General features: G+C 40.5%; 1 protein-coding gene across 1 annotated transcript in view; it reads left to right on the top strand.

Annotated features, from left to right (window-relative positions):
- Nucleotides 1-15,261, top strand: part of fstl1b (follistatin-like 1b) — a 118,411-nt gene that overhangs the window by 52,292 nt on the left and 50,858 nt on the right. Inside the window, exon 3 of the mRNA XM_028800779.2 lies at nucleotides 8,643-8,747. Coding sequence (XP_028656612.2) covers nucleotides 8,643-8,747 — 105 coding nt within the window. The remainder of the gene's footprint in view (nucleotides 1-8,642; nucleotides 8,748-15,261) is intronic.

Here is a 15,261-nt window from a genome sequence, read left to right as displayed (position 1 = left end):
CCAGAGTCAGGACTTGATTTTGGAACCTCTCACACTCTTTTTTAGCAGTCCCAGGTGTCCATGCAGCTCCACACCCCAGCTCTCTATGATCAGTAGACAGACCGTAAATGAGCAAAGAAAATAGTTGGGTCATCACCCAAGCTACCCTGCTGAATTATAGGTGTCGAGCCAAAGACACAAACAAACAAAAAAAAAAGGCTCCGTTTCCATTGCTGGTTGGTTCCAGACTGAGCCGCCATCTTCTGGAAACTGTTTGTTTTTATGGTATCCTGGCCAGAAGGGGCGGAGCCTTCTCAGGACTGAATGCGGGCTTAGGCTTCTTCCGTGGGCTGCCTCTTGGAACTGCGAGTGAAAAGGAAGTGTTAATGACAGAGTCCCCTCTCGTCCTGGGGTGGTACTGCTTACTTCAATAGAACCAGGAAGGTGATCCAAAGGCACATATGTGTGACACCCTCAAGTCACCTGCCTGTTATAGTGGATAAGAAGGTATCAAGTATGACACAGCATTAATCATTAATCACAGACTCTCACTGTCCTCCCATTAATTTACCTGTAGTGCCCCATGACTAGAAGCAATCACCCCAAGTGCAGTCTGTGGGTGGGCAGTTTATAGGCTGATTCCAATCCTTAACCCTGTAAAAATAAATGTAACCCTAACTGAGCAGGTTTACTTGTGGAATATTTTATGCTTTACTAAATAATTTGGAGCCATTCAAGCCTGATCAGCAACCAGAAAACAAAATTGAATTTCTGCAGGATGAAGGTGCGTGCATTGGACTGTAGGCTTCAAAGTGAGGAGAGGTGGAGTTTTCAGCCACATCATATGACTTAGGCCTCATGTTTACAATAGCAATGTATTGTCTATAATAATGATAAACTCCTTCTTTTAACAGTCATCGTCCACTTGAAACAAAAAACAAATTCCATTCTTTTGCCTACATGACCGCAGCAGCATGTGGGTTAACTGAGCAGCATTTCACGACAGCAGGCGGCTCTCCTGGGGTTTGAGTGCAGGAATTTTAGGGGGGTAATTAAAGGGGGCTGCTTCTCATTCTTTAGGCTGCCTGGCAAGTTCCTATTGGTCTCCCTGTGTACTTCCACATCTGTGACTGGTTGATGTTGCTGCTTGTAATCTGGCCCTTCCCATCTGTGCGTCAGCAGATGTGCTGGGAAGTATTTGGGTTAACAGCATCTGCTTGCAGAAAGTCAAACCTCGTCTGCTAATTGGGGAGGGAACTTGAAGCAAACTGCCAGCATGTTACAGCCAGGTTTTTGTTACAGGATGAAGCATACTGTAGTCGCAGAACATCATTTATTTGCTGACCAATTTGCCACTTAAGATGGGAACCAGCCTCAGAGTGGCACAATACTTTCTGTAGAGCTTGTTGAAAAGGCCCTGCAGGATCATGGATGAGGCTACCGCCTGACCTCAAGTCTTGTATTGTCAAACAGCCACTGATCACACTAACCAAATGGCATCTTGGGATTATTTGAAAAGTCAAGAATTCAAGAATTAAAGAGAAAACACCTATATCCAACCTGTTTTAGCCAAACTACCAAATATATGATCAAAATATTTTCGAGCTGGACCTATTAAAAGAAACCCCCAGTAAAACCAAAAATGTTTGATTTTTTTTTTAATAATCCCCCTGAATACAAGAATACCATCCATCCATCCATTTTCCAACCCACTGAATCCGAACACAGGGTCACGGGGGTCTGCTGGAGCCAATCCCAGCCAACACAGGGCACAAGGCAGGAACCAATCCCGGGCAGGGTGCCAACCCACCGCAGATACAAGAATATATTTTTTATAATTTTCACAAACTTTTTCTAAGCCACTCAAATAAAACATTTTGTCTTGCTTGTGCAAAAACTCTTCTGTAGCTGACTTGACGTCTTCATCAATGCGGTAACACGTGCCACAGATTTAGGCCTTCAGACTGGGGAACAGACATGGAGAATAGGGTGAGTGATAGATCTCCTTAAATCTGCAATTTCACAAAGCAGCTCATTTTGTGTGACTGAAGGCATTATCATAAAGCAGAATTGGGACAGTCAATAGCTTTCTTCTCTGCTTGTCCCTGGATGACTGTGTAAACACCCAAGCAAATCAACGCAATAAGGATCATTTATAAAGGCCTTTTTGAAGCAACACACTGGACATCTTAAAAAACTGTATACTTGACCTTTCCTATGCTTGATTGGTCCTTGAAATTTTTGTTGTTTCGAGAATCCCCATGTTTCCATTATTACAATTGTTGTTTGGACTTTGGACAATAGTTGTGTGCCAAGGTTTCATCCCAACTGTCTTCCGACTCCATCCAAATGCACTGTTCAAGAATGGATTCAACTGACCCATACATAACACATGTAATGCCTGCTATCTTATGCACCATCAATGTTCTGTTCTCCATTAAAAATTTTCGTTCTGTCATCAGTGACAACGGCTGGTCAGACCTTGAGTCATATTTGAGAGACATCCCGCCAACCTGGAATTCTGCTGCCCATCTCTTAATTGTGGCATATGAAGTGGACCCGTCTTGGAAAACGTTAATTAAGCACAAATGAGTCTACAAAAGTATATTGTTATATAAGATTTGAAATTCAATAATGTCATGGTACTTGTTTTTGCCGCTTTTGCCATCAACAGTTTGGTTCTGCAAGAACAAAGTCATACAATAAACAACAAATGCTAGAAAGTGGTAATTGATATACAGTATATTAGTACACTGGAGCTAACGTACAGAATCAAAACCTTAGAATACCCCTTTAAAAATGTTTTATTCACCCCTCTCAGATGAACAAGATGAAACCTGTGCTAGGCCCTTCAGCAAGTGGCTTCCTCTTGTGGTGCAGCCATGTCGATGCAAGTGATGTACGGATGAGTACATGCACATCCCCAGAAGCTTTTATTGACTTAACTCATCCTTAGATTTAAATCAGCTAACATATCTGAAGTGATGAATTGTTTTATCTCTGGTATGTTAAGATGCTTGATCAGTTTTTCACAAAGCAAGATACTAATCCTCATGACATTTCCAAACTAATCCAATTCAGGGTTGCAGGGTGCTAGAGCCAACCCAGCAGCATTGAGCACAAGGCAGGAGCCACATGTGGGGGGTCAGCACATAATATAAACCACACACATAGTCACACCAACACTGAGACAATTTAGAACCATCTATAAAAGTAACATTTTTGAGGACATGGGAGATATGATAAATTCCATAGATATCATCCATATATAGATATGGATGATAAATTGGACTGGACTGCCAATACTGATGCTCTGTGTAAGAAAGGACAGAGTCGACTATACTTCCTTAGAAGACTGGCATCCTTCAACATCTGCAATAAGATGCTGCAGATGTTCTATCAGACGGTTGTGGTGAGCGCCCTCTTCTACGCGGTGGTGTGCTGGGGAGGCAGCATAAAGAAGAGGGACGCCTCACGCCTGGACAAACTGGTGAGGAAGGCAGGCTCTATTGTAGGCACGGAGCTGAACAGTTTGACGTCTGTGGAAGAGCGACGGGCGCTCAGCAGGCTCCTGTCAAACATGGAGAATCCACTGCATCCACTAAACAGTATCATCTCCAGACAGAGGAGCAGCTTCAGCGACAGACTGCTGTCACTGTCCTGCTCCACTGACAGGCTGAGGAGATCGTTCCTCCCCCAAACTATGCAACTCTTCAGTTCCACCTGGGGGTGTGTAACCATTAGCATTATTCAAAGCTATTGTCTGTTTTTACCTGCATTTTTATTACTCTTTAATTTAATATTGTTTTTTGTATCAGTATGCTGCTGCTGGAGTATGTGAATTTCCCCTTGGGATTAATAAAGTATCTATCTATCTATCTGTCTATCTATCTATCTATCTATCTATCTATATTATTAATAGAGATTAGCCCATGCAGAAATGGCAAGAGAGTGCAAATGCGACACACAGCAACCACGTGTGAGATTTGAACCCATGATTCTGTAGTTGTGAGGCCACAAGTTCCCCTATAGAGCAACTGGTCAAATAAATATTTTCTATGACAAAACTAACCTGCCTCTGAAGTTAACTTTGATCTACAGAATTGGCAAATATGAAGTCCATTGTTTCCTGATCTCAGGTTGGGTATATGAATTTTCAAGGGGAGGCTTTTGCTTGAACCCCATACTAAAACACATCTGGGCTCTTTTTACCAAAGAAAAGTGACACTTATTATACAACAGTAAAATGCACATTGGTACCATGGGTGTGATGTTAAATGAGGAGTGATTAAGGAAAATAAACTAAGAAACTCCATAGCTTTTCTGGGTGTCTCTACACACAAAGAGACCTTGTCTTGCCTCCCATTCACTTTACCATACCAGAGTATTTGCAAGCACTCTTCTCTACCTCCGTTTGTCTTTTTCATGCACCAAAATGGCCTCTTTCTTCCTCCCTGCCTGAGGAGCTCTTGCCAGCTCTCAATATCTGACTGCAAGCTCCTTGGACCTGTGGCACTGAGGTCCTTTTAAGACCCAGCCCTAAATCACTTGCTGGTCAACTTGGAAATTACAGCTCATGAGCCATCCTTGCAGAGCTTTACCTGTCAGCCCCCTAGCATCTCTTCAACTTCACTGGTCCTTCCATACTATAAATGGCCAAGTGACCCCACAGAAGTTTAAATAACACAAATAGCAGCAACCAATGGCGACAACCTAATGACCCAGCGGGTGAACAATGCCTTGTTCAGCAACTCCTACCATCCTTTCATTATTAAGATATTTCCAAAATCATTGTTTCCGAGAATCCTTCCAATTAAAGTTAGCAGACAAGGTGGGATGCTACATAGTCTGAGTGGCATCTTATTTATTCATCCTGAGTCATCAAATGACCTCTAGCTCTTACCGTGTCTTCATTCAAAATATTCTGAGTAGGTGTCCACTTTAAAAGTAAGGTATTTTAAAAGCCTCTGTCAGGAGAGGGTTGTGCTGAAAATCAGGGCTTCTTTATGACTTTCTGAAGGCTTCTTTAGTGGGTTTTTCTGTTCACCCTCTAATTTTCAGACATGAAAGCACGGTGAGCTCTGTCATCACCATACTGAGTAGCCATACTGCAGGAGCCTATCATTTGGTGATTAAGCCTTGGGCAGACTTTAAATCCTTATGAGGCAAGTTTCAGCAGAACTTTATTCACTTTTTCTGTACAGCATTCTTTGTTATTTTAGTTATTAAGCTCCTTTTTAGGGTATTTCTCATTAAATGTGTTCTAATTCTTCTCTCAGTGCTTCATTTTTACTTTACTTATTAGCTTGTGGATGGAATAGTGGCACAGTGGTTTGTGCTGCTCTCTCACACTTCCAGAATCTGGTTTTGAAATGCAGTCAGCAGAGTGAACCAAAGTGGGCTGAACACAAACCCTGGGTGCACCAGTGCTTAGTGATGGTGATGGTGTTTGAGATGGTCTTTCCAATGCAGACTGTCTGGGGTCTCTCTGTCAGGAACCTCCAGGGCATCAACTCTCACATAGGAGTTATTTAGAACATCTGGAAGGGAGCCATCACCACTGCAGACAGGTCGTGTGGCCTTACAGTCTGTGATGGCTTGGATTCCTTGCCACATGTGCCATCTGTCTCTGATATCGTGAAAATGGCTATGAATTTTCATTGTCTTGCCAAACTCTTGCTTAGCTGCTTTAATGCATGAAAGACATGCAGGTTACGTGAATGGTTACTGTTTAGCTCCTAGCCCTGCTTGGATAGACTCCTCAAATTCAAGTAAAGCTCCCACTACTGAGCACCTCATCCTCCCTCTTATATAATCTGTAGCTATCAGCCGCTGACAAATAGACAATAGTCAAACGTTTTCATCTCTGCAGTTCCAAATTGCATTAAAGCAATCCTTTTGTTTACTCAGACTGAGCAGCACTCAGACACAACCTTCCGTGCTCCCAAAATTCGCATATAGACTACCTCAGATCAAAACATTAAATCTGAGACATACAGGTGAATAGAAAGAAAGAAAGAAAGAAAGAAAGAAAGAAAGAAAGAAAGAAAGAAAGAAAGAAAGAAAGAAAGAAAGAAAGAAAGAAAGAAAGAAAGAAAGAAAGAAAGAAAGAAAGCTTTATTTGTCCTCACTGGGAAATTTGGCTTTTAACAGAAAAAACAATACATGCATAAATAGTCGGATAATTAAGTGAATACATAAATAAATATAAAAACACATTTTGGTCTGAACATACACTCAAATGTTACTATAAAGTGAGGAAATTCAAACAAAAGAAAACTTCTGACTTGGCTGTCACAGTCCCAGTGAGGCATTATGCAGACATATTACTGTTGCTATAAGGGAACCCCAGTCATTCTTGACACACTTCTGCTGAATAATTCATTAACTGAAAGTCCTCTGTGTTAGTGTGTCATAGAGAGGATGTGCAACATTGTTCATAATGACATTCTGTTTTGTCTTTATTCTCTCCTTTGCTACAACCTCCTCCTGGGGGTCCAGAGTGTGTCCTATAACTGAGCCAGCCCTTTTAATTAACTTTTTGATTCGGTGGGCCTCTTTTGAAGTGATGCACACCACAGCATAGACAACCGCACTGGCCATCACAGAGTTTTAAAAGATGTGAAAGAAGTCACTACCCACATTAAAGGAACACAGCTTCATTAGAAAAAAGAGCCTACTCTGTCCTTTCTTATATAGCTCCTCTATATTCCAAAGCCAGTCCAACCTGTCTTTGTCTGATAGGCAAACTGCAGTGGGTCCAGGTGGTCTACCACAAAAGGACACCTATAGTCCAGGACCAGTCCCTCAAAGGTCTTCATGATGTGAGATGTAAGTGCCGCTGGTCTGTAGTCATTAGGTGTAGAGGCACCTACTTTCTTTGGAACAGGAACAATGCAAGGTATTTTCCATTGCAGTGGCGCTTTCTGAAGCCTTAGGGAAAACTGTACAGGTGACAGAGGACACAACAAAGTTTTTCAGCACAGACCTTAAGAACTCAAGGAATGACTCTGTAGTCCTGCAGATTTGCCTGTGTGTAGCTTCCTCAGTTGTCTCCTTCCATGGCCTTCAGTTATGGACAGTCCACATTGATGGTCAGAGGTGAACTTGTCACTGGCCTTTCCAGTTAACGTGGTAGGAGTTGTAGATGCAGTAGAGATGGTGTGGGGAGACTGGTCATTGGAAGAAGGTGGCAGTGGGAGGTAAAATCTATTAAAAAATTAGTTCAGAGTATTAGCTTTTAGCACCTAAGTTTGTGTTAGTATGTGCAGTACTATTCAATGTTTACATGCACTTGATGATAATCCATGTATATCTCATAACTTACAACAATGCACATCATGTAACTGTCTGTATTCACTTGATCAAGGAACTATACATCTTGAATTACTCAAAAAACCAAATCAGCCAATGTCTATAGTTATTATATGTGTGTTCAGTGCTGGGTAGTTGCCCTTGTCTGGGTGATTCTTGCCTTGTGCCTGATGCTTCTGTGGGAAGAAACTGAACTTTTATTGAGACATCAGGAAAGAATCTAAAATGGAAAGTTCATGAAAGTGTAATCCTGACTGCCCTCTAGTGGCACTACTGAGCATTAATGGTGTATTTTGCTGCATGCACATTCTCCACAAGATGGAGGTATTGGGTCAAATTTAGTAAATTATTAGCAAAAGACACAATACCTCTTATTTCCCTTGGTTATATTATTAGAAGGTGCTACAAGGGAAAATAACAAATGCCAGTAGTGCAATTGGCATGTAATTACAAGAAAATATCTATCTATATATCTATCTTTTATATGCATAACTGTTTACAGTGTATTTGGCATTTAATATCTTGCTATGTGTCTGTTTATTGTCTTGAATTCTGAATTGAAGTATATTCATTAAGAACATTACAACACTCTTTTCACCATCTAACCATGGGGAATCCCTATTTTCAGTCCAATCAAACTCTTTCTTTTAATTCCCATTCAGTCATATCTCATTCAGTCTTTAACATTTAGAAACTATTATTTTATGTTAGAATTTCTTTCAAAGTTTCAATGCTGGGATAAGTTTTTCTAATAAGACAAAGTGCCCAAGTTTCTGGCAGTGACATTCATAAGCATTATCAATAGAATTAAATAACTGCTGTTGCTGCTCCCATAATCCTGTCCCTGTAGAACTCAGTGGCTGCTGGTTTTCAGTTCTAACTCCTGGTCTTACTCTGATGTTAAAGTCTTTGAATTGGGAACTGCTACCTTTTATGACATTCTCTGATATGTAATGTCTGCCAGGGTCTGCTTTGTCTTTGTGTATCACATCTGTGAATGTGTTTCAGTAGGGTCTGTCGATTTTCAAAATACCTGCCACAATAGTCAATGATGATGATGCCTCCTATAGCATTGCGAATAAACAGATCATTTGCTACACTTTACTGTGGCATATTTGCAGTATTATGTCTCAATTAAAATCAGGAATCAACCTTTGATTAAGAAAACAGTAGAAACCAACATGTGTAGTTATGGCAGTCCTTTGTTAGTCCTTAGAGAAGTGGAAGACTCCTGCTCCAGACATTTTGGAAGTACTAGGTTGGGTATGATACAGTATCATGTTCAGTCTCTATTTTTTCTACAATGGTTCTGTCAACCAACCGTCACTTATTTTTTATTTCTTTTACAGCAAGAAGTGAAGAGCAAATCCAAGATTTGTGCCAATGTTTTCTGTGGTGCTGGAAGAGAGTGCACTGTAACAGAGAAAGGGGAGCCCACCTGCCTTTGTATTGAGGTAAACTTCTGCAGCTATGTCACTTGCGCAAACACCCCGTTTAATTACATCTTTGTATGAGAAAATGAAATGCTAGACAATTTCAAAATATACAATAGTATATATGTACTGTATGTATACACATTTATAAACTGTAACCACTAGGGGACTCCATTGAGTCCCAAACTGTAGTCACAGTATTGCCCAATACGAGTCTGGGTTTAAATAAAAGATTTATTTAACCACCATCCTTCTCATTAAAACACCTATGCAAAGATCAGTCACAAATACACAATACAATTTCTTTCACCTGCCTTCCCCCAAGAGTGTCGCCCACTGTCTCCTGATTCTGACTCCTGCATGTGAGGCAGTCGGCTCCTTTTAATGCTTCTGGTGCCCACAGCGTGTCCTCATATAGAAACCTGGGAGTTCCTCCATCGACAGTTTCCTCTAAGAGCACCTAGAGACCCCAACAGGATTGCACTTCCGAACACCAATTCCCAAGTACCTCTGCAGGTGTCCAAACTGAGAGACCCACAGGAGGACCACTGCCACCTGTCGTATGAGGGATGGAATTGCTTCCAGTTTCTGGCATCCGCTGGTCCATTGTTTATATTATTCTGGCCAGGCAAGAAGCCGTTTCCTTGATCAGCTGGCATGCTCTTCTGTCCTTCCATTCTGGTCTTCCATCAAGACAAGAAATTCCGGGCCAGGTTGCCCACCCTTCCTCTCAGGCACTTACAAAGCATATAACATTCCCAAACACACTTAATTCAGTCCTAGGTTAGAAGGGGCTGGAGCCTCTCCTAGTCACTCTTGATGCAAGCCAGGAAACAGCCCTGGAAGGGTGCCAGGCTATCATAGTGCTCACTCACGCACACACACTCACAGGCACACGGGGCAAATTTGGAATCTCTAGTTAACGTGGCCTTCTCATATTAGGGGATCTGAGAGGAAAGCCGGAGTAGCTCAAAGAAACCTCACTCGGACATGCAGAGAACATGTAAACTTTACAAGAATAACATCAGAGCATGGGATTCAGATCCGGGATGCTGGAGTCAGCACTGTTGACGTCAGTATTACTGCTGCTGCTTCACAGCTTTAGGTGCTGTCTATGAGGACGTGTGTTTTTGTGAACCTTCTACAGGCACAATATAAAGTAAAGGTGAATAAATTAAGATTTTGATTGATTGATTTAACTTTTTTTGAAGTGTGGTACAGTAGGATGGGGACAAGCAGGCTAACTGGCTTGGCTAGCATCAAGCCGGTTTTATTTTTCAAAGAAAGCTGCTCCAATAAATACTCAGGTTACGTTAATGCTTAGTTTTAGACCATGAATTTTAACTATTAAATGTGCAATATAATATAAAGGTTAATGGAGTTAGGGTTAACTAACTTACCATCAGGCTTGTTCAATTTTATATTTTAATAGAATGTATTCATAAAGTACATTTTGGTTAAATATACACAAAGAACATTGTATGACTGTTAGCATCCAGATATATTTTTAAAATTCAAACACAGCTTAAAATAATACAATTTAAGTCAAGTACATAGAACTTACCAAGATGTTCTCTACTGCTTCTAACATTGTGAACTCCACTTATTGTTGTATACTGTAAATTATTTTGCATTTTTTACAACATTTTTATTGTGAATCTTTGAAAACCGCTCCACGAATGCAGGAGATGTTCACAGTTCTTAATTGACGCAATTTACAGTGAAGCTCGCCTCCATTCTGCTGACTTTCCTAAATGACCCTTTTGTTCCAATGAATCCTTAGCGTGCGGTTCACAAATATAAGCCGGAAAGCCCTTGTGGGAGGAAGCAAGTAAGGTTTCAGTTGGTGTCAAGCTGGCCCAGAGAAGATTATTGCAACGTCTAACATCAAAGAATTTATAAAACCTCTAAATTTTAATTGGATTAGGTGCAGGAAGTAAAGCTGAGAAACTGAATTAGAGAAGATAAAAAGCAGTACTCATTAAAAGTTTTTCTTTTTTAAGTCACCTACAAAATTGATGCACATAAAGCCAAGGAAAAATGCACACGGCTCTTTCTGTCTAATTTGATAACCGTCATAAATATCGTCTTTTATTGATTATTAATATGTCGTCTCTGTTTTTCTGAATTGATGACTTGATTGTTTTGAAAAAAAATCTTTAAACAGGATTTGGTTTATAAGTAAAAGCTCACTTGTCAGAATTTAATAATAGCAGCCCAGCAGGTAACCTTGTGAACTAATAATGTGCAGGTCAAAGGTTGGGGTCTTGGGGTTAGCTGTAACCACTCCGTGCTGATGCCCCACTGGGATTGCTCAGCTACTCCTGACACAACCAAATTAGACGTTTTTCATTTTCATACTTTTAAGGCACTTCTTTCCTTTAAAATGTAAAGGTTTTACATTCTTCAGTCTCTCTCATCTGCAACACCAGTGAGCGCCATAAATTAAATCATTGGGGACATGTGAGGGGCTCACTTAAATAACTGCTTAGCATTAAAACCCTCAGCTTCTAATATTTCACTTGAATGACCAGCTGAGTATTAGACATTAAATCTATTAATCATGGCCAAAAGCTTTAATGCCCCATAATTCATTTCTGAACATATTTATGTTTTAAGATAGGCGTTCCCAAGATTTTATTCATACAGCAGATAACCACACAATAAAAAACAATTGTTGCAAACTTGCTGAAGCTCCAAGTACTTTGCTCTGTTGGGCCCTTCAGCAAGGCCCTTAACCTGCAATTGCTGAGCGGTTTGAGTAGTGAGAAAAGCGCTATATAAATGCAAAGAATTATTATTAAGTATTAAAAATGCATGAACTAACTAAAAAGTTACAACAGAAGATAAGTATGGTTATTTTTGGATGTTTTTATAAACAAGGTATAAAAATGTGGTTATGTGGTTTATTCAGGGCAGCCAATGTGTTGTGAGCAGAAGTTCTTCATCGTGGCTTTAATCATTAAAAAAACAAAACTAAACTAACTATAAAGAATATAAATTAAAATAAACACAGTATGTACATTTAAGAAAAAAACATTTAACAGAATCTGTTTCTGTATTTGTTTTTTTTAAATAGGAAGAGTTTACAGTTAGATGATCACAAGCATTTGCAGGAAACTGTGTCAGGAATACTTATGTTTTTTGTATTTATTTTTGTGTTTCTTATTGTTGAGTCACACAAGTCATTAAGTGTCGCCATTTGAACGCTGGGGAGCATAGGGACACGTTTTTGGTAGCCTTCGTATTTAAAGGTAAACCGTGCACTCAGTAATTATGCAGTTTGGTCATTTAATTTTAGGAATAACTAGGTTAGGTGGATTGGTGATTCTAAATTGGCCCTAGTGTGTGCTTGGTGTGTGGGTGTGTTTGTGTGTGTCCTGCGGTGGGTTGGCACCCTGCCCAGGATTGGTTCCTGCCTTGTGCCCTGTGTTGGCTGGGATTGGCTCCAGCAGACCCCCGTGACCCTGTGTTCGGATTCAGCGGGTTGGAAAATGGATGGATGGATAGGGGGCTTCGCTTGCCAACCCCCCTGACCTGCGCTACGCACCAGCCCCTTCACGTCTCTGCCGCTAATGTATGTGGATTTCACTTTCACCAAACAACAAATCTTTTAATTCTTGTGGATACGCCTCTTCATTGGGAAGAAACTACTTTTCCCTGATGGCAACACGAATCAGATGATCTACAAGTCTCTGACTTAAAGTTTAAATCTGAACAATATATTCAATCTCTTTTCGCCGTTCCGTTATTTCACTGAGTAATAATTTCCATTTGTTTGCGTTAATGTGATCTTTACTATCATTTTTTTGAGACTTTTGAATTTTAGTACTTTCATTATCTGTAACCTGCTCTGCATGTGTATCGTGCCAACGTTTTTGAATTCTTTACGAAGTTCTACTTTGTCATCTACTCTTTGTCTTTTATTTCCGGCACCAGGCATGGTTAAATCTCTTGGCCCAAAGTCTCGTCTCGCAGGACATGAAAGTATCTCTCTGAAAAAGTCACGTCTCGTCCCAGGCTAAAAAGTCTCATATCGTCTCAGGATTTTTTTTACTGTAATAGAGAGATGTAGGCTGCTTGTCTGACAACTTTGAGTTTGTTTTGCCCTTTTGTTATGCAGCTGATCTTTCCACATAACGATCTCACTGACATGTTGATGAGTAACTGCTTTACAGCCTTATAAAGGATCTCTGCCACTCACTAAGTGCTGTTTTGCTGAAGGATTCTAACATGCCTGACACAATGCTGTATAAAAGAATTTACATGATGTTTATTGACTTTATACTGAAAACTAGCTGAATTTGAAGCTGCGAGGCTCTGATGTTTTTAATTAGTTCATAAGTGAAAATCTTGATGCAAAAATGAAACCCATTTATGTTGTGCTATTTTGCTCTTTACACATTGAGAAACACCGAGCCTGCCAAAAGACATTTTACATTGAGAGTTTCTCTCTTGTGAGAGATTGCACTGAAGCCTCATTAGAATGCAGAATCCATGGCAGGTACAGCTGCAGAATAAGGTTCATGTTGCATTGAGGTTAACATTTATATGTGACCTTGCCAAAAGGAAAATTACAGTAGTTGAAATGCTCAGACCTTTTAAACCTTCAATGAAAACCTAAAAAAAAATCATAAATGGAAGAAATCCATTTTTTTTATTTTTAATGTTGATAATATATTTTGACCACAGGGGGGAGCCATGAAGCATCAAACATTAGACACAAATTCACTACAGTTTAAGGATAAAGTAAAGTTTTTTTTATTACCCAGAGACATGTTCACAGACTTTCCTTAACAATCCAACACTGTGTTTGTTGTTAATGAAGCCCCTTTCTCCTTTTCCATCGCCTGTCACTCCTCCACATAAGCTTTTGCCCTCTGTCTCCCGACTCTCACCCTTGAATGAAGCAGAGCAATTCTGTTATTATGTCAGACCTGGGAGCACTTCTGGTGTCATGGCATCGCATGCCAGAAGCATTTCCATGTCATACAGAAGCTCTCCAAAATAATGATATCCATTCTTCACAGTGCCATCCCCTGTGGTGCCCAAGGACCCTGACACGATCGTCCTTCTGGACTACAATACCCAGGCAACCCTGTCGGTGTCTATACTGGTTTCCAGCCTGAAGAGCACTGCAACCTCTCGTGCTGGGGAACTAAAGGTCCACTCATTCCTTGTCCATCCATTATTTGATCACCACAGCTGGGATAAAAACTGAGGACTATCCCGGGTGGGTTGTGTCTCCAATCTTAGCCTTTTCGGCCCTGGATTTTGTGTTTTTAAGGGAAAAATTATTTTGTGAGATAGTCTACCTTTGGGGTGTCTAGGAAGCTCAAAAAAAAAATAAATAAATCGCTATTATTATACAATAGCTGCCAAATACTGCAATCTTCTTGAGGAAGTAAAATTGAAAGTGGAGCGCACAGTCCAGAAGTGTCCATTTTCACTTCCGTGTTTCGTGGACTGTATGCCAGTCTCTCCAGTCTGCACTAATAGTAGCATGCCCGGTCCCAATGCTTGCAAACATACTTGTGCTTTGCAAAATGCATGTTTATGTAATAGTAATAGGACGTCAGGGTGAAAGAGTTAGGCTTCATCCATTATGGCCTCCTGGCCAGGCAGATAATCATTCCTGACCTCATTTGGGATGTTAGTCCACTCAATCCAGCAATTACGATGTATAATTTTGTGAGACATTTTTGGAATATTAGAAGAATTTTGAGAATGAGAATGGGCCATTTAGCCGATCAAGCTCACCAGTCCTATTCACCTAATTACTACAAAGTGACATCAAGTTGAATTTTAAGGGTCCCTAAAGTACTATCATCTTTAACACTACTTAGTGATATATTACGTATGTGTATGACTCTCTGTATGAAGAGAAACTTTCTAATGTTTGTGTGAAATCTAACCTTAACAAGTTTCCATTTGTATGTCCATTTTCTTGCAGAAGAATTAATTTTAAAGTAAATGCCAGAATGGGGCGGCATGGTGGTGCAGTGGGTAGCACTGCTGCCTCGCAGTTAGGAGACCCGGGTTCGCTTCCTGGGTCCTCCCTGTATGGAGTTTGCATTTTCTCCCCGTGTTTGCGTGGGTTTCCTCCCACAGTCCAAATACATGCAGGTTAAATGCATTGGTGATTCTAAATTGTCCCTAATATGTGCTTGGTGTGTGGGTGCGTGTGCCCTGCCTGGGGTTTTTTTGCTGCCTTGTGCCCTGTGTTGCCTGGGATTGGCTCCAGCAGAACCCCGTGACCCTGTAGTTAGGATATAGCGGGTTGGATAATGGATGGATGGATGCTGGAATTCGCTGTACTAATTCAAGTATGTCAACTCTTAATCTCCTGTAGTGTTGCTGTGTACCAGAATGGCCTCACTAGTGTGTTATACAGGTATACTGTAGTTTATCACCAACTTCTTTGTCTTGTACTCAACACTTTAAGCTGCAGTACAGTATATATCCTAACATTCCATTCACCTTCTTAATCTCCACTGCACACTATTTAGATAAAGAAAGTGAAGAGTTCACTACT

This window comes from Erpetoichthys calabaricus, chromosome 4 (genome assembly GCF_900747795.2).
Source record: "Erpetoichthys calabaricus chromosome 4, fErpCal1.3, whole genome shotgun sequence".
Taxonomy (NCBI): Eukaryota; Metazoa; Chordata; class Cladistia; order Polypteriformes; family Polypteridae; genus Erpetoichthys; species Erpetoichthys calabaricus.
Note: the sequence above shows the minus strand (reverse complement) of the source record. Positions and strands in the feature narration are given on the sequence as shown.